Raw genomic sequence first — 20,296 nt, 5'->3', positions numbered from 1 at the left:
TTTTTGATGCACTCTCTTTTGCTTTTTTGTTTTACTATAAATCTTTAATAGAGCATTATAAATATGATAGTATACAGACTTCCTCCATTCTCCTTTGCATTTATTACCTGGACATATATTACAACCTCTTAATTTTATTTACAGTCCTCGGAGCCCCATGCATATTTCCAAGTAGCTCTCCAGTGAATCTATATATAATTACACATAATGACTTAATTGACTAGTTTTTAAAGCTTGCCTGACAACCGTGCATTGGAATCTGTAAGAGAGCATCTCATTTCGTCTGTTTTCTTGTCATAAATCAGTTGGCTGCGTCTGGGTGCAGGTTGTGAGGAGTCGATAAGGAGCCCAGTGATTGCATGACTGATCTCAGGAATGTACTGTACATGTCAGAATTCCTCTGTTTTGTGAAAAGCGGGGCAGACACAGTAATTTGCCGAGCCCCCTGAATGCCTCACATCAATACCATAACCGCATAATTAAGGCTTTACCCATGAAATAATCTCCGGTTATCGAACACATTCAACATTTTTACTTTTGTATGTTAGGCCTTTTATGGAAAATGAAAAGTGCTCTTCTTTACTCTCAGATAGACATGTTCTTTGGAAAGGAAACCATAGCGAGACCATGGAATTAGCAAGAAATCTCAGACCACTCCCGGGGTAAACAAGATGCACTCTCCGCTGGTGTGTATACAGCTGGGCTTGCACCAGAGTGAGGATATTGTCCTCACTCTGAATAAATGTTTGTGGAGCTGCACGCATGGAGTCATTTGTATACAGTATGCAGTCCTGAAGACACCTTAAAACTAAGGCAGCTTTTTGTGTTTGTATGCCAAATTACTCACAGATGATATATGGGAAATTCAAGGTTAACATTCCATACATGATGAACTATGGCATGGTTTGGGGAATTTATTTAGGCTGTTAACATGTTTTGATTGGATGAAGATAGTAACACAGTGCAAGAGTGTACAAGAACTGCCAGTTGCTTGTGTAGAAAACTCAAGAGAAAGTCAGCCACACTGCTGAAGCATGCACTGCTCAGTCAGTCAGTCAGTGCTCTCATTCTGAGGCTTCCTAAAACATGCTCTCTCTCTCTGACACACACACATAGACACACACTTTCCCCACGTTCCTATCCCCTCCCTCCTCCCCCTTCTCTTCTCTGTAACCAACATACACACACACAGTCTTCTCACAGTGTGAGTGTCTCACCAGCCAGGATGACTGGAGGAGTTAGGACCGCATAGGCTGCTGTGTTGTGTGGGGGTGAGTGAGTGAGTGTGTGTGGTTTGTGTGTGAGTGCATGTGTCTAGGGCGGACTCCCCTCTCTGTACTGGTGCCCCATGTGTGACTGTGCCGACCGCGACAGCCATCCTGTGCCACAGCGGAGACTTTCCCAGCATGCAGATGGTGTGAGCAGTCAAGGGAAAAGTTCACAGCAGCTCGTCTGAGTCTCGGCGGGCGCAGAACTCAATCCAATTTGTTCTCACTGAGTTAGTTGTGGAGGGGAGGCAGAGGCAGGAGCTGAGCAGCTGAGCTGTGGACTACAACTTCAGCTCGTCTCACCCCAGGATTTCTGTTGATGTTGATTGATTACCTGCCACCGGATTGGATATAGCAGTTGGGCATCACCTTCACGTCAGAGCCCAGAGGATTCAACAAGGCTGTTCAATTGGAAGGTAGGTCTGGATGTTTTGATGTTGTACAGTTTTACACAATTACATAATGGTGATTCTATGCCGTGTCCCCCTTGACACATCTCTTTGGAACGTAATAGGAATGTGAATAGGCTTTAGGTAAATAGTCTGAATGACAGGTCCAATCTTGAGTGAGAAGGGTTGACTGACACTTTAAGGTATGTCATTTATACTGCAAGCAGGTTTCCTTAGAGCTTAAGTTTATATAAAATGGTAGAGGTAAATCAGTTTTGTGACATTTAGTGGTGTTTCTGGGTTCCTTGACCATTTTGGACGTGTTTCGTTTGCTTGCGATACATGTCATCCCATTCCACAAACAGAGGATATCAGCCAGGGCCTTCAAATTACTGAACAATGATAAGATACATCAGTGCTTTTAGTGACTGGACATTGTTTCGGAATAAGCTTTTCAAGTGTACTTCCAGCACTACTCACTTTCTAATGGAAATGTTTAAGCTTATTGGTTAATTAACGTGATATATTTCCACTGTGTCAAACTAGTGACCACGACTCATCCAGCTTTGTCACCAGCAATAACCATTAACCTTCATAAGTACTGAATGTAGTTTTCTTATGCCCCGTTAGGCCCCGTGGGAATCTGGGAAAAAATGTGTGGAAATAATTGAAAACAACAATCTTTATTTAACGAATTGAGATACATCGTTAGCCAAGGTAACACAGTCCAGCAGTGACTGTTGGGCAGCTTGAAAAGTATCAATGTTCTGTACCTTTCATGAAGCTTTTAGTCATGTCATTAAAATGTGTTTGTCGCTCTGTTGGATCAGTATTTTCTCGTAAGGTGTCACTTATTCTGGTGCGGGTAAGACAAACGCTTCGTACTAACGATGGAAAAATAAGGCAGAAAATGGAGAATGAGAAAAAGATTTCAAACATGAGACGTATGAGACGGAAATGGCAAGGACGATAAACTTTGATACAAATTTGGAGGGAGGACAGAAAAGACATCTCTGCAACTTGTCCCCCCCCCCCACCTGCTGTGTTGATGGAACACGTGAGAACAAACAAGGCACGGGCTGAGGTACAAGGAGGGGACAATTTGATGACCCCCTCGTGCCAGGAATGTCTGCAGTGCACAAGCTGTGCTGCTCGAAAGCCCAGGGATCAGGTTCCCTGTTTCAGCTGCCGCACTCTACTGTTTCCCAGGTCTAACTCTGTGATATCTATTTATTGAGAGAGAGAGAGAGAGAGAGAGAGAGAGAGAGAGAGAGAGAGAGAGAGAGAGAGAGAGAGAGAGAGAGAGAGAGAGAGAGGGAAGGGAAGGGATGGAGGCAAAGACGACCAAAACACTGCATCAAAACTGGAGTTGATATCAGATTTGAAAATTCATAGGTAAAAGGAATAGCTTGACATTTTGGGAACTACTCTTATCTGCTTTCTGGCAGACCGTCAAAATGAGAAGCCTGATACCCTCATGTCCCTCAATATAAGGCTACCAACAGCTAGTATGGTTAAGTTAGCTTAGCTTAGCACAAATACTGGACTCAGGGGGAAACAGCTAGCCTTCCCCTGTCAAAGGAAAACAATTTGCTTACCAGCACCTCCAAAGCTCATAAATGAATACAGGGTTACTCATTTGTATTGAGCTGTACACTAACAGGAGGTGGAAAAAACATCAATTGACTGTTTAATTTAGTTGTAAGGCACAGTAACATCCTGAAATCTCCAATGGTGCACTTCGGGATACTAGTGAGCTTTAGAGGTGTTTATAGATGAATTGTGTTACCTGGGATAAAGCCAGCAGGCTGACAAATTATCACTGTTTATGCAAAGCTTAACTAGCTGCTCGAGGTAGCTTCAAATGTGCCACACAGACAGGAAAGTAGTATCATCATTCCCATTTAACTTTCCGCCCGAAAGCAAATGAGTGCTACAATTTCAAACTGCTCCATTTGGGAAATTAAGTTGACACAGACTAGTACAACCAGGGAATCAATAAAGATGACATGTATGGAGCTTAAAATGCAAAGTCGGCTTAGCAAAAGAAATGACTATGATCACAGGTTTTTTGATCATCTCGTAACTTGTTTTGTCTGTAACATATCCTCCCTTCATGGGAAGGGATAGCTACATCGACAGTATCATTCATTTGGTTAAACCAGTGTGTCGAACATATGCAGCATATGCAGCAACAGTCAATCTGAAGTATTACCCATCGTTTCACTACATTGCTGCCGTTTAGTTCCCAGATGTACTGTGACACATGGCGTGGAGGAAAATTAAGAGGGAGGGGCAGCGATGCTAGTGAACGGGTAACGAGTGTATCATGCCAAAAGGGCTGCATTGGGGACCGTGAGAGGGGGGGGGGCTGCATATGGCGTCTCCGTTGGGGTGTGTAGACAAAATAGACACTGACTCATCACATTGATTCATACAAGACAGCCAGAGAGTTTATTTGGCAGCAGGAGCAAAACAAAACTTTATCTCCCAAGAAGAAATCCCTCTGTGTTTGTGATACATTATACTGCCAACCATCAGCCTATACCTCCCTCCCACTCTTCCTGCTTCCATCCGTCCACAGCAGGTAGTGTAGGTAGTGGCTGATCATGCACGTCGTATCTACCTCGAAATGAAGGATAGCTTACCTTCGACTATATCATGACAGACCTGATTTGTGCATCTATTGGATTGAGCAATGGATCAGGGTTGTGTGTGTGTGTGTGTGTGTGTGTGTGTGTGTGTGTGTGTGTGTGTGTGTGTGTGTGTGTGTGTGTGTGTGTGTGTGTGTGTCTGTGTGTGTGTGTGTGTGTGTGTGTGTGTGTGTGTGTGTGTGTGTGTGTGTGTGTGTGTGTGTGTGTGTGTGTGTGTGCGCGCGTGTGTGTGTGTGTGTGTGTGGGTACTTCCATCTGTGACCGCTCTGAAGCCCTTCCTCTTTCACATCCTCTCCAACGATTAGCAAAAGCAACAGACCAGCAAAGAAACATGCCCTCTTATCACATCTGTGACTTTTCGGAAGGAGTCTAACAGAAACTGACTGCTCTTGCATAGCGCATGGGTTATATTTGTCTTCAACACTTGTGGGTCATGGAGGCCCTACTGTGCCGACTTTAGGGGGGACGTTTGCCTGGGGATATTTAAAGGGTCCACAGCATTGACTGGCAATGTGGAGTTCATGTTTCCTCTGTTGCATGTTTTATGTTTAGTTTTTTTGGCTTATGTGCACATGAACATAGAACTTACTGTTTTAAGGTTTCTTTTAGGTGAACATGGATATTGTCCAATCTGTCTTCAATCTTACCTAGCCTCAGAAAAATAGGTGCTTATAAACACAGAGTTTATGTCATTGTCATGTGGATTGAATCAGCTGTCAAACATTCTGACTTGCATATGACATCATGTTAGAAAGATGTTTTTCAGAAAAAGATAGGCTAGATAGATAGATAGATAGATAGATAGATAGATAGATAGATAGATAGATAGATAGATAGATAGATAGATAGATAGATAGATAGATAGATAGATAGATAGATAGATAGATAGATAGATAGATAGATAGATAGATAGATAGATAGATAGATAGATAGATAGATAGATAGATAGATAGATAGATAGATAGATAGATAGATAGATATATAGATAGATAGATAGATAGATAGATAGATAGATAGATAGATAGATAGATAGTTGCACTGTTTTGATAGTGTTTTTTCTGTTTAACGCGCCATTGACCTTTGCACCGTTCAAGGAAAGTTGGCATGGGTTTTAACTGGCAAGCACTTGGGCCAATGTGGAGGGCAGCAGCTGCTAAAAATGCAAAACTGAGAACTGAAGACAGACAGATGGTAACTGTACTATCTGCCACATGCTAAAGGACACGAAGAAAGGATCCATTTCTGCTATTCATCAATGAATCATTAGCGCTTCAAGCAAGAGATTATTTGCATCACTGCAATCATGGATAACCTTTAATATGCATATTTCTGCTATGAGCTTTCACTAGCAACATTAAACTGTCCGTTTATCTGCTCAAAAATAAGCAGCAATGATTTGCATGCCAATCTAACTAGCTTAGCTACAGCCTTACACTGTTACGCATGTGCCGTGCGAAATCCAAGAAAGCAATAGTGTAAAGGGGAGCGGGGCAGGTAAGGCAACAGTGTGACAACTGAGAAGTCAGATGATGTCTGCAAAATGCATTTAGCACATTCATGTACTTTATTTATACAGCCCTTTACAACAGTCCTTTCGGTGTACCAAAGTGCTTTACAGGATTGAGCAAGATAAAGCACAATAAAATCAAACAAGACAAAATCAAACAAGATCAAAACAAGATAAGATCAAGATCAAAGTGTCATCATTCATGTATACTATATCTGCTCGGGATGCTTTAAATTTGCTCTGGAATGAGTGCTCCCTTGCTGCTGTTTTGTGACCAGCCACTTCCTGTGGGTACAGAACATTTCCTGCCACTGTCCCTACCCGGCACTAAATTGTTGGGCAGTTTGGTCATCATATGCCTCAAAGTCTCAATTAAGGGCAATTGGACGTTCTTCATTTTGCAGCCGAAAATGTATGATTTGTATTTTTACCACCCAAAACTCTTTGCCAGTACCACTTTGATTTCCCAAAGGATGAGAAGGACTGTGAAGAGAGGCCTCAATCGATCTCTTTTCCTCCAAACCAGCTCAATTCAAACAAAGACATGTCGTGACTGCAGTTCAGGCTTCTCTGTGTGCTGGGAGCTTTATTACTTTCCCAGATGGGGAACAAATACTCTGTACAAGCACTGAAAACTATAACCTCTCGATACTGTGAGACGGGTCCTGTGTCGGTAAGAAGGTCTGCAGTTTCGTATTTCAAAGATTTTACAATCACATCAAACTCCTTTTCATGTTTAGATATCCTTATTTCCTCTGTGTATATGGTTATGATGTTATTCATGATGTAGCCAACATGTGGTTCTTCAGACATCATTTACACATGAAGAAAATACTTCACTGGTGTGTTTATGTTGCTACCACTTTAGCTAAGCCAGCATGTATGCTGAATTATCAGGCCATAGCACTCGACAAAACACAGGACCCCCTTTTATCATGCATAGCTTCATCATCACAAGTATCAGTTTACATCAAATGCTTGTGTCGCAGGAAACAATTTAATGTGATGTATTGCACAATACAGTGCCTCCTTGGCTGATCTGAGAGCAGCTTTCACCACTAAAGACACATCCAGTTGCCGTATCTTATGATTCGACTGACAGACGCACATTTTTAAACCAATAACAAGGCGTCCCTGATTCTGAGATGTCCTGGCTCAGTATCCATATTACTGATGGACACAGACAGACAGAGAATACTAATACCACTGTGTCGAAATGGAGACAAACACTAATGGCGCTTTGAAAGATTTGTACCCCTCATTGAAAAGTCAGTCCACCTTTCATTTCACTTTCTCATGTGGAGTTAGATGTTGTTCCTTTTTTATTCGACTGCCGCAGAGCCACAGATAAATTGCATCCTGCTAAAAAAATTATAGTGCATGCCACAAACCCTTAGGGGGGCGGATTCGTGTTTTCCTTTTGAGTGTACAGTATGTGTTTGTGGTGTGTGTGTGTGTGTGTGTGTGTGTGTGTGTGTGTGTGTGTGTGTGTGTGTGTGTGTGTGTGTGTGTGTGTGTGTGTGTGTTTGTGTTTGTGTGTGGCTGCCTCTACTGAGCTCTCGTTGTTTATAGTGAAGGTCAGGGTGTCTCTTCCCATAGACTTCTTTGTAGGGTCAAAGTTCTCAGCCATGCTGTGAGAAGATGCAGGGATATTCTTAAACTCCTCTGTCACTCAACAGTTGAGACAGAAGCAAGTGATTACTAGACATGAACAGATGGTAATTTGGAGCGCTAATTAGTGCTTTGGAAATGAAATGCTCCATCATACATCATACTGTTCATTACTCTGGAGATCAGAATCGCCATCATCGCAAAAAAATTGGGCTTCACGAGGATGTCTAATTATGTTTAAATGTTCCATTCTAGTGTGTAAAGAGTTTCATCTTATCAAATTGTAATAACTTTGAATAGATAGCTTAATTTTAAATGAAAAATACATGTATGGACGTTTTATTAAGGAATCAGTTTTCTAACAGATTGCACCTAAGAAACTACCTATATACCCCTATTTCTATTATTCACAAGTAAAATGTGCTTTTCTCAGACAGTGAATGTTCCTATTTATTATTAGTTTGTTGTTAGTTATGTAGTCTATGTTAATATTATCTATTTCAACTGCTTATTTTTCAAGAACAAAGCCCCTTTTCAATTGCAGAAACTTTTCCCAGGATCTATTGGAACCATTGGAGGAACCAGGGTCTTGATCTAGTTCCTGGGTAATTGATTTACCCTTTAAAATGACCCTGCTCGGGGGGTAGTACCATGACTCAGGGGACAGAGACAGTATACTGCCACACACAAAGACACTGTACATTTACTCAGGCACCTGCACACACAGGTGTTTTACAGGGACAAAAATAATGTACCTCTGGGAGGCTGAATAAAAACATTAATGCTGAATGGACAAAACGGTCATGTAGATCTTGCAGAGGTTTTGCAGTTGCATAAAAAGAAATGTGCTTACAAACACATCTGGCTTCATCAGGAGTTTCAAGTGTGTGCAAAAAAAGATGGCTACATATAAAAAAAAACAGTCTGGCTACTAAACTATATTAAGATATAACAAAAAGGACAGAAGAAGGAGTCAGTGAGGAAGTGATCGATTTCCTGTCAGATACAGCCAATCTGATCTGAGTCAACAGCGTTTCAAGTAGTGATGGCTGAGAATCTTGTTAGTAGTGTGCAAAGTGGTGGACCAACCAATCAACAGAGCAACATTCTCATTTCTGGTGGCTAAGGTTGTATGAGTAAAGAAAGTAACATACAAAAAAGTGCTGTATTCCTTGTCCTGTGCGTCATCTTCAAATGTCCAGCTTGAAAGCAGTTGCCCATTCTACCATAGCTCATTTTCATATTGTACATAGAAAATAGGATGTATTACTTTATAGCAGTTGTTAACACACCCCATGATTCTGTTTGATATGCCTGAGAGAGCCCCAAAACTGTTTTTTAGTGGCATCATAAAAGATTAAATGAGTAACCTTCTAAATGTTCCAATTCATCATTTAACCTCTAACTTCTCCAACTTTCTCCCTCCATTTGTCCGTAAATTTATGGATTTAGTAATGAGTATACCTTCTATCCCCGTATTGCAATTTATTACCTCTGGACTAGATAACAGTGCAATGTAAATTTTCAATAGTGTTTCTGCCCTCAGCCAGGTTCAAGATAGTCACATAAAAATAAGAAAGGAGTTATTTATTATTTCAATTTGAAGCAGTACAAGCCAGTCACAGCAGTGTTGTTAACAAGGCCCTGTGCACAAGGCATGAAATTGTAAACGGGATGTGGCACTAGACTGGCAACACAGCAGGTGACTCCATCAACAGATGGGTGTATCCGCCCTAGACTGTGATTTATCTTTAAGTGTGTGCGTGCATGTTTGTGTGTGTGTGTGTGTGTGTGTGTGTGTGTGTGTGTTTATAGATTGTTAAAGCTACAAAAATTCAATTGTGTGGGAAGCGGCTTGGATATTTTTCTCCAATATTATTGTTAAATGTTCCCACACAATGAAGAATTTTCCTTAGTTCGGATGATAGCTTTCACTGCTGTTGAGGTAAGACCACTGCCTACTTTTTTCCCCACATAGATCCAGCATAAAAGTGACTCCACTTAAAGTAGAGATGGACAGAAAATAATAAGTAGATTATGGTCAACACAGTGCAAAAAACTGATATTTTCACACAGGAATCCAAAGCAGTGGATGTGTTTGAGCATTGCACATTAATACAGGACACACGTACTTGGACTGCGTGGTTTTTGAAATGGCCACAGCAGCAGCCCTTCTGCACTTGCTCCACAGACGCCTGGAACACCGCTGGGCTGCATCTGCTCCTCATCTGGACCTGTGGGCTGTTTGGACTTCCACCAAGGCAAAGCTGATCCAGAGCCACTGATAATATGGCATCGCTTAGAGCTGACAGCAGCAGTCTCCGAGTAGTAGCATATGTCACTTGAATGATGCAGGCCTTTAAACAATCTATTACGCCTATGGAAACAATGTGTGTGTGTGTGTGTGTGTGTGTGTGTGTGTGTGTGTGTGTGTGTGTGTGTGTGTGTGTGTGTGTGTGTGTGTGTGTGTGTGTGTGTGTGTGTGTGTGTGTGTGTGTGTGTGTGTGTGTGTGTGTGTGTGTGTGTGTGGGTGTGTGTGTGTGGGTGTGTGTGAGGGGGGGTGAATTATTGAACGTGTGGGCACTCATGTACAGTATGTGCTGTATGTATGTATTGATGTGTGCGAAAGTTTGAAGTCCAGCTTATGATATGTGTTGCATTTGATCAGATTGAATCTGCTTGAATACCAAAACACAACTGTTGAAAAGGCACAGAGAAAATGAATGGACGGCCGACATGTGTAGGTGGGTGACACAAGATGTATAGATGAAAAAGATTAGAGCTTTGGCCTGTGGTCTTTTTTTTCTGGCTGATGAATTCCTCCTCCCACATTTTCCCTCCCCAATCTGCCTTTGTCTCATTTTAACACTCAACTCTGTCTGCTTCAAATTCTATCATGTTCCACAAGCCGTGCCAAATTAGCCAGACAAAGGTTGCTTCCTCCAAATCTAAAAAAACTAAACAAGTAAAAGCTGTTGCATTTTGTTGGGAATTCAAAACAATACATTGAAAAACTCATCTTGCGTAACTGGATGGATGGAGATGAAGAAAAAATGGTTTCCTTTAAATGAACCGAATGACCAGACTGGTTGCTTCTGTAATTGTATTGGACTGTGTTGTCCAATGATGTCATTATTACACACACCCCATCATGCAAGCACATTCCTCTGTCTTGGTGGATATCTTATAGGATTTGTGTAACTTCTGTCCTAAATAGCGGTGCAGAGGTTGCATCATCTGTTTGTAAGATGTTGCACGATGTATTTGTTTACCTTGGTGTTTACCTATTGCCTTTTTTCTTGGAACTTGCAACTTCTGTAGATCTAAACAGACTGAAACCCTTTTACTTTTTTTTTTTTTTTTTTTTTTTTTTTTGCAGATAAGAGTTGCTGTGATGGACGACCAGTGTGTTTCACCCCAGCGCGGTGGAGGTCAGGCCGGCACAGAGAGCCAGAGGCAGGGACGGCCCTCTGTCATCAGGTGTGGGTGGCTCAGAAAGCAGGGAGGCTTTGTCAAGACCTGGCACAGTCGCTGGTTTGTTCTGCGAGGGGAGCAACTCTTCTATTACAAAGACGAGGAGGAGACCAAAGCCCTGGTAAGGTTTGCAGACACAATAAATCATGAATAGAAAAGAAAATAGAAAAAATTTAAACTTGGCATCAAACACACAGCAAATTTCACAGACCTATAATCATGCTGGAACTTTCACAATCGAATATGTATTATTAAAATGAAAAATTCATATAAATCTATTATGCATTATTATTAACTACCAGGAAGTCAGCAAATCACTTGAATCCCATCTGAGCCTATCAAAGCTGGCAAAGTGATGTGATTCCAAAAATCAACTTAATTGTTAGCGTAGAAAAACCTGAAAAACTTTGCAGATATAGACTGTGAACGGCATTATTTGGGAATTATTTGATAATTATTTTGTTCTACATGCTGCTGAGCCAGCTTCTATACATTTTCTTATTCAGTTTAATTGATTTGCAACAAATTGCTTTACCATTGATCATGCAGAGACATACAAAGGAAAGGGTTAGTTTGTTGACTTAACAAGTTAATTGTCCGAGTTAACTTGTGTGTGAGCCATCAGTCATAACTCAGACTGGGAGTCCCCACCAGAGAACTCCCACGTATGCTTTTTTAACATTTAAAGTAATCTAATGTATGTCCAGCCAAAGTCACTCCCTCTTTATGGATAGTCTCTATATAGGTGTCATTGAGTGGCCTGAAAGGCGCCCATGAATAAAATATATTAATATTATTTATATTATTATATCCTGGATTTATTGAGAAAACACCATGAGAAATACAACTCCTTTAGCAAAAGATAAAGGGGATTATCAATAACAAAACATGGCTCAAAGCACAATATATAGAAATATATATTTGCATTTACATTTTGTGTAGGCAAATATATATTTCCTATATTACATTTGCAAAACAACAGGACCATCTGTAATTACATAAAGCATCAGTTCATTTCGGTTTAGTAATTCCATTTTTTTAATCAAGAAAACTAATCTCAAACAATCAAAGTGCCTGGTGTTTCTGAAACATCTGACACCTGGAGGTCTACAGAGCAGACGCGTCTTGCAGCCAAATGAGCTGACAAGATCTGACACTAATTCAAACGAGTTGTTGTTTTGTCTATTTGACTATAGGTCAAAGTAAACTGTTTTGGACTTGTTTTCACTGAAGGCAAAGCACAAAGCTCTCCTGAAAGACGCTGGAGGGGACGACAATGAGTGATGCAGACAATAAGGTCGTCTCTAACGTTACTGTAACCAGGCAGCCTCTCACTGAGCATTGTGGGACTGATTTTCTCATTACAAAGACAAAATCACAGACCTTTGGGAATGTGGAAGAGAATGGTTTGCTTGATAAGGTGCCACATATTTTTATTTTTTATTTTTTATACAAACTTATCTGTATGAAGATAAATCAGAAGCGTTTGTCATTGATTTATGTTGCTTATGTTTTAGTGCTGCTCTGGGACAGTTTGCTTGTATTGCATGTCAGGGAGCCAGTGACAGCTGACTACGGATTACAAGTGATTTTAAATGAATTCTTCTGCATCATGTGAAAAAGGCTCATTGGAGTTGAGATGAGAAGGTTGATAGATACCACTTTCATATGCCATGTCAGTTATGAAGCTACACCCAGGACACGATAACTGCGGTAGCTTAGCTTAGCAGAAAGACAAGGGGAAACAGCTAACAGACATTATGGCTTTGTCCATTGGTGAAGAAAAACATCTGTTCATGAGCACAACAAACCAGTCAAGATATTACATGTCAATAATTGAGCGTTAGATGTGTTGAGCCAGGCTAGTTGTTTCCCTCCGGGTCAATCCTTTATGCTAAGCTAAGTGCTGACAGCTGCTTATGAGATTGGTCAGTGTGCAGATTCACAGATGTTAAGGAACACACCTGTAATAGATACTATTTACATTGTTAAAAGGTCAGATACAGTATAACACTTCAGAGTTATGCATAGTCTACATGTTGATTTTAATTTTTTATTTGAGTTATTGGTTATTTCCTGATTTGTCCCTGACCCATTTTCTGGTTACTAACCTCTCAGTGATTTCTTGTGGACTGTTACCACTCTGTATGTGTGTGTTTTTTAGAAATCCATCTGTTTCACAAAAGAAGCTCTGTTCTTTGTCTGCACAAATACAAAAGATATATACAGTATAAAAAAATACACCAAGGACCACAAACCTTTTTAAAATTCCACCCAAACAATATCCTGTCTTTTTCCAGGGGAAACTTGAACACTTGAACACACAACTGAAATCTTTATTCTGCTGCTCATCTTCCCACACTTCTTTGTCTGGCTGATTTCCCAGTGAGCTCGGTTCAGCCAAACCCAAGCCACATCAGCAGCAGAAGCCTCCGAAGGTTAATGCTCCAGACCTGCAGTTGGGCCACTGGCCAAACACAGGGAGAGGAGATATTCTTCACTGCTATTTCTGGCTTTAGCTCTGGTTCTGAAGCAGTGCTCTCTTATATATATGGAGCACCGACAGTTTTAGATTAGTTCTAGGTGATGAGTAAATGATGCAAAATTCTGTGGAGCATTTCCTCATAATAATTTACAGAACCATTTGTTTCCCTCTGAATTATTCTTGCTATCTATATTCATCCACACACACCAGTTGTACGTTAATAACGAAAAAACTTTTGTAACTTTCTATTTTCCCATGCATCTGAAACAAAGGTGAGTTTAATTTCAGATATACATGTACCTACAACTGCTTCTTTCTGCAGAGAATGGGAAATGTTAATAAAAAATAAATAGGTCAGGCACAGAGCATTGCATTCAAAAGTCCATAAATTGCTGTGACCTCCAAAGAAGAGCAGCATGGAATAGCACAAAAAGAACAGCCATAACCCATACACGGCACAGGTTAACTGAAGTTGAGTGTTTCCAATGCCCCAGAAAGACAGGACCCAATTAGGACAAAAGAGGGGAGAGAGTGCCTAGACTGAATAAGTTCCTTGCCTTTAACACTGATGTTAAAGTTAAGCGCAAACACACACATGCACTCAAACGCACCATCATCTCTTAACTTGCAGCAGTTAAACATCCCTATCCTGAGCCATGAACTACTTACCACAGTTGGGTGACACCATATTTAGATCAACTATGAATAAATTCCTCTTGTGTGCTGAGAATTCTCCATGTGTTACCTACCTGTCACATTTACATAATTGCTACCTCTTCAGCGGAAGCAGGAACATCTGCCCCTCTCTGTTGCTAATGGAGACGTAGACGCAAACAAAGCTCGGGCTGATGGGACATGAAAAGTCACAGATTTGAATCAAAAGTTTTATTTTTTTTTAATCTTTACCTATTACGACTGGGTCTGCTATATTACTTTTCTACCATTTGTGTGTAGGTAAAATGTACAGGCTGCATATCTCTATATAAGGCGCTAAAGCTCTGCAAGTGGCCATGTCCATAGCAATAACAGTGCTGCAGAAACTCTCTCTTGCTCTATGCATATTTCTAAATCTCACCTTACCAACAAAGTAGTGTGACACTCTAACATCACTCTCTTTATCCAAGACAGTAGTTTGGGGTGGAGGGTTAGATATACAACTGAATTAGTGTCCAACTTTACTAAGGTCAATGTTCTCGTCTAACTTATACCAACATGTAACATTGGTTCCTTTTAAGTTGGTATCAAAAATATACATTATAGCTGCATTAACCTCAGAAGCAGATCAGAAGTTGTAAATTGTTTTTGTACTGGTTGTGTGGGTTGTTTTGGAAGACAAATACAGTATGACAAGATTTGGTTTACAAATGCTGGTGGCGCAGTGTGTAGATAACATGAGTAGACAGGACAACGGCATACAGGGGACCATGTTGTGTTCCAAACAGTCCGGGCCAATCCTCCCAGAGCAACGTGCGGAATCTTAAGAATGGGAGTTAGATAGAGGTGAAGGGTCAACCGAAAAGCATGCGTAGGGTACGGCACGTGTGGGCTTAGTGTCAACATGCCGTCTGCTTGCCCTTACTCGTCCATGGAGATGTATGCACGATCAAGCATGTACTCGGTTGCATTCTCTCTCTCGCACACACACATCATGGGCTCAGATTTCATCCGGCTTAGCCATAAACAAAGGCAGTATTGATTCACTGGGCAAAATGGCATGGTTATTGTAATTTAAATCACTTTGCATCGTATCTGTATTCTGGGGGGCGTAAGTGGAGTGACGAGAGGCTTGTGAATGAATCTATTGGACCAATTTATTTCTATTAGAATGTATTAACAAATGGAAGACATTAAAAGGTCTAATTAGGATATTAGGATTCCAGCGACAACGAGTCTTACATGTCCATTTATTAATATTCATAGCACAGGGGGGGGGGGGGGGGGGATGGGAGGGGAAGGCTTGTCTGAACTGAGAAAAATAGAATCTGAGGAAAATAAACTAAATAATGCAAGAGTGCAATAATGCACTGGAAATCCTTTGTTTTCCCTAGCTTGAGCTGGATACCGTTTGACCCTGGCATTTAAAGGGAGTAAATAAAATGCCACTGCAGTGCTGTAATTATTCATGTTGCGAAACTGTGTCGTCTTACTGCCGTTTTCACGAAACATTAACACTGTGCCATTTGTCCCGAGCTTGCTGCTACAGTGATGATTATGAACACAGGAAATGGTTACTCTTTAACAGGGACATCTGATCATAGCAGAACGTATACTTGTATGTTCATTTCTAAGGTGTGAAAGTTCCGGTCAGACACATCCAGATTTGATCTGACTCTGTATATGAATGTCAGAGAAATGTGAAAAATACCGAGGAAAGTCTCCCAAAAATCAATCATCGACAGAACAGTTGTGGCTAGCAGTATTCTTAGTATGCACACTAACTGTAAAGAGTAGGCTACCTCCTTTGACTCCTGCCTGGTGACTACATGTCTCTGTATTATGAGGATGGAAGAGTCTATAAACTCTCACTGGACTTGAAAAAAAGTTCCTGCAGGTTCTGTTACCTATGGACTTTTTCTGTCTCAATCTCCAACACCTCAGGTAGTTACGGGGTTCTATACTTCGAATGATATCAATGTGCAGGTGTTGTGGTAAGCATACTTACGCAAGGATGGGAGGATAGGGAGCAGATTTCCTCATAAGCAGTGAGTATGCAATTGGAGCAGGAGAGCTGTGTGGAAGGGTTGAATCATGTCAAAATTCCTCAAACACAACTGGGGTTTCAGTTGGTATCCCCGGGCAAAAGATCTTCTCCGAGTTAAAATACTGGACTTTCCAAAAGTTAGTTATTTTGTGTGTCTCTCAATTGTTCCACAGAATAGTTACATAACTGTAGGTTAGAACCGAACCTGTACTATTTTATTTTAACAATGGATTTACTGCTTGTACATGAAAGGGCACCCAACTATTGTATTTTAGCAAATGTTTTTACTTTTTCGCTACTCAACTGTTTCTTGCACTCCCTACTGCATTTTTTTACAGCAGAAGGCTGCTGTTTTACACAAACCCATAGTAAGCTTAAGGGATTTCATGTTAAGGAATAGCCCTTCTTTTTTTGAGGACCAATTACTAGCCTGTAGTGATGTTGATATGCCACGGTTACAAGTCATTATTCCTATGCAGCTGCTGGCATGTCAGAATGGAAAAAGAGCCATAGTAGATGACAAGTCAAAAATAATAAGATAGCCTACATTCTAAGGTTCTACATGCAAACTAGCTGCTTCTCATTTCACCCCAACCAACCACGCAAGTGACCTGTCAGACAAAAATGTATATCAGCAGTATCAGTTTGTGGCATACAATCCCCTGCACCGTGTCCCCTAAGGCCCCCTGGAGAGGGGTCTGGGAGCCAAATCGAAAATTGGAAATACACAAAGGATATCTGCTCTAGTGGATGGTTTATATATTTTTCATGATGCCTTGTGGCATAATTTGTGTCTTCTAAATTAAGTTGTGATTGTTAATGTTTATTTTGAACTGATGGGAGAGTTTCAATGACAGGAATCAACAGCTAATGTCAAAGCATCAAGATCACTACCGGCCTACTACATAGACATGGGCGACTTTATGTTGTCCGTCCGCCAATGGAATAACATGCCATACATTTTAAATAATTCCCTCTTGTGAGTGTTGCTTTAAGGGTTTGACAGTAAAGCTGTCTTTTTATGGAAAAATATTCCACATTATTGCTCTGCTTATGACCTGTGGGATGACTTGTCACTTTACTCACAGCACACTCGTTACGTTTATATCCTTTTATATGTATTGTTCTCTCAACTGTTCTCCGATATTAACCTTGATCACAACCTGGTCAATGACAAAGTATCTTCGGAAAATGTATGGTCACGTTGAATTCCCTGTGGATAACTATGCTCTCAAGAGGAAGACCTCTGGTTTTCATTATTTGTTTAAAATTCCCTTTTTCTTCTGGATAAAACTAAACTTTATATACAGACATGTCTCTACTGTTGTAGCTAGACTGTCATGAAATATTCTGAGCGTGTTCATGCTTGTGTGTTTATCTGCTCATCTGTATTCATGGCCACCCAATGGAAGGCATGTACCGAGCTTGAAACATCACCTGAATGTGATGATGGGAATAGTTTTCAGAGTTTAGACTCATATATACAAACTAGTAAACTTATTTCAATCGCTGCTGTTCATTTCCTTTGGAGTAGCCATGCTAAATGTCATCATATTATCTATTCGGAAGATACTCTGTACATCAAGGCTAAATTCTAGGCTTTTTGGTAGTCAGTTATCTTGAAGTCCATGGGATGTTTATCTTCTAAGACCCCAGACAGTCTGCTCTAAGATGTCTCTGTTCCTTTCTCTGGCTTAATAGAACAACGATTTAAGAGTCAAGTTTAATTTGCAGACTGCGGACTTATTTATTTGTTGTTGACTTGCTGCAGTTAAGGCATCTGGTGAGGTGTCACAGTATTATTAATGTGTTTAATTCTTTGATATTGGTAACACAGACAGTGTACTGTAGGAGGACAAGGCCACACTACTGTGTAAGAATATAGTAAATAGACAGGAATTTGCAGGTGCAGCTGTGCTCCAGTTTTAGAGGTTGGACTATTTTCTGTAACCCACAGTCCTGCTGAACTAGCTGCAAACTAATTTCACTTGGAAATAGATGACGCAAAATGTGTCCATGCCTATGCCTCCTCCTGCCTGTTCTGCTTTTCTTTTTTGTGTATACTTTGCAGGCCAAAGTAGTGATGCTTCCCGCAGCTGTGCTCTAGTTTTGAAAGTGTTACTGAGAATTCAGCTGAATGAGCTATAAACTATTTATCACAAGAAACACCTATAGGTGCAGAGCATGTCCCAAAAATACAATACATGCAATCATAGATTAGTCATCATTCAGCAGACTAATCACCTTCACAATGCAGTATGATACACTGTGTCCTTCAAATAACTGTATCTGAACATGTCTTATACTATTGGCCTATAAAGAAGTTAAATCCACAAAGCACATAATGTCAAAGGAGCACTGTGACTTTTATGAGGTAACACAATATAGATATATTGAATAAGGTCAAATGAAGACATTGAGGGAAATTCTGCACTGCCGATGAGGAACCTTAGTTAGATGTTTTGTGTATCATCAGAACGCGATTTTTGGATACTCCACACATATACAGTTGGCGTTTGTATACAGAAAATAATAAATCTTTATTGTTGATATTCCAACATGCATGTTATGATGTCAAAAAATGACTGTGGATACAAGTGTCTCACAAGGTCAAAAACAATACATTTTTTCTGATATACATAATATATATAGAAATATAAGTCCTCAACATTCTTGTGCCATTACATTCTGCCTCTTTTTTCAGTTTTACATTGTCACAAAGCAGCTTTTACCCTTCTATCTCTACCCTTTATATGTTCATAACATTTCACAGTAATTGCTTTGGCATTCCATGTCCCCTTAGAAGCCAAAACAGATGGGTGCAAAAATCCTCCATTCTGTTAACTTTCCTTACATTTCATGATTAGACAACGCTCAGACTTGTATCTTTTTTTGAAAAAGCGGCCCTGATTTGGGCAGATGATATTGTATGATGCTTTATACAGGGGAGTTCTTCATGAATGAAGATTTAAGCTGTCTGCGTCAGGGAGGCAGCAACAGTAGCAGCAATGACAGGTCATTTTTGCAAGAAAGTGACAGGACACTGATTTCCAGCTGCTTTCACATAAATCACAGTTGATCGTTTTTGTTTTGTCTTAGGGATGGTGTAGCTTAGATGTGTGTATTTTCCACCTAATTGCATTTGACTGGCACATCAATATTTTAGTAAATGTTATACAGCTGTGCATTTATTGAATGTTTTTACAGCGTCTTTTGTTTTGAACAATGCTCAGCCAGTCGGAGAGACAAGAACTACCTGTTTTATAACTGTGAAATAATGATGACATTTATTGGACTGATGGAGTCAGTGGAGCGATCCGAGTAGAACAACCGTGAGTAACTCTTTGCCACTTAAATAGAAAGGTCTCTTAGCAGGTACACAGGCCAAAATAAATGGTAACATAGCAGAAATAGAATAAACACATAAACAGAAGCACTTACACAATAGTTGGCAAAGGCAGCACGCATAGGTAAGTAGGCCTACCGTCTCCAGGTCTCCAACTGAGTTTGACTTCCTGTGTCTGAGGGGTCACGGAAGCTGGAGAAAAAGTAATTACTGGATGAAAGGAAGACTGATGAACCAGCCGAGGTTTAATGAGCACACCAATGATTACTGTTACAACAGTACTGTCATTGACTTCAGTGTGAGTATTAATCTGTTAGCAATCTAAAATCAATTTCTTCTCCAAACTATTGAAATCTGCATTTTATTATCTTGCCACATCTCCTGTTTTCTTTTACTCATTCATTAAAGAGGACCTATGATGCTTTTTGACTTTTATGACCTATAAACGTTGTTATGATGATTCATAGTCATGCTTAACCATACTAAATTATCAAATAATGACTTACATGCATTTCGACATATTCCCTGCTGACCGTCTGGGGTGTCTGTGCAGAGCACTAAACACTATTCTAGCCAGTCGAGAAGTCACGTCTTCAAAGCGGTCTACCCTTTCATAATTTGTGACGTCGCATAAAACTTTGTGACGTCACCACGCGGATGTTTCCATGTATGGTAATGCTGTCACTTCCCTGTTCGCGTCTGCCTCGCGCCCTTATAGGTCCATGCTCGCGCTTCCCGCCACTGAAAGTGTTCCGGAAGGAAGGTAACCAATCACAACGGAGTGGGGTTTGCAGGAGGGGGGGGAGGGGAGCGGAGATTGCCGAAGCACAGGCGGAGGCAGCGGAGATGCCCGAAGCACAC

The 20,296-nt window shown here is 40.6% G+C and overlaps 1 protein-coding gene across 1 annotated transcript in view; it reads left to right on the top strand.

Moving 5' to 3' along the window:
* The first annotated feature begins 1,244 nt into the window (after positions 1-1,244).
* arhgap24 (Rho GTPase activating protein 24) overlaps positions 1,245-20,296 on the top strand; it is a 61,333-nt gene continuing 42,281 nt past the window's right edge. The window contains exons 1-2 of the mRNA XM_080046213.1: positions 1,245-1,684; positions 10,809-11,024. Coding sequence (XP_079902339.1) covers positions 10,824-11,024 — 201 coding nt within the window. The 5' untranslated portion in view covers positions 1,245-1,684; positions 10,809-10,823. The remainder of the gene's footprint in view (positions 1,685-10,808; positions 11,025-20,296) is intronic.

This window comes from Ammodytes marinus (genome assembly GCF_949987685.1).
Source record: "Ammodytes marinus genome assembly, chromosome: 18".
In the NCBI taxonomy this organism is placed as follows: domain Eukaryota; kingdom Metazoa; phylum Chordata; class Actinopteri; order Uranoscopiformes; family Ammodytidae; genus Ammodytes; species Ammodytes marinus.
This window is presented reverse-complemented; position numbering and strand designations above follow the sequence as displayed.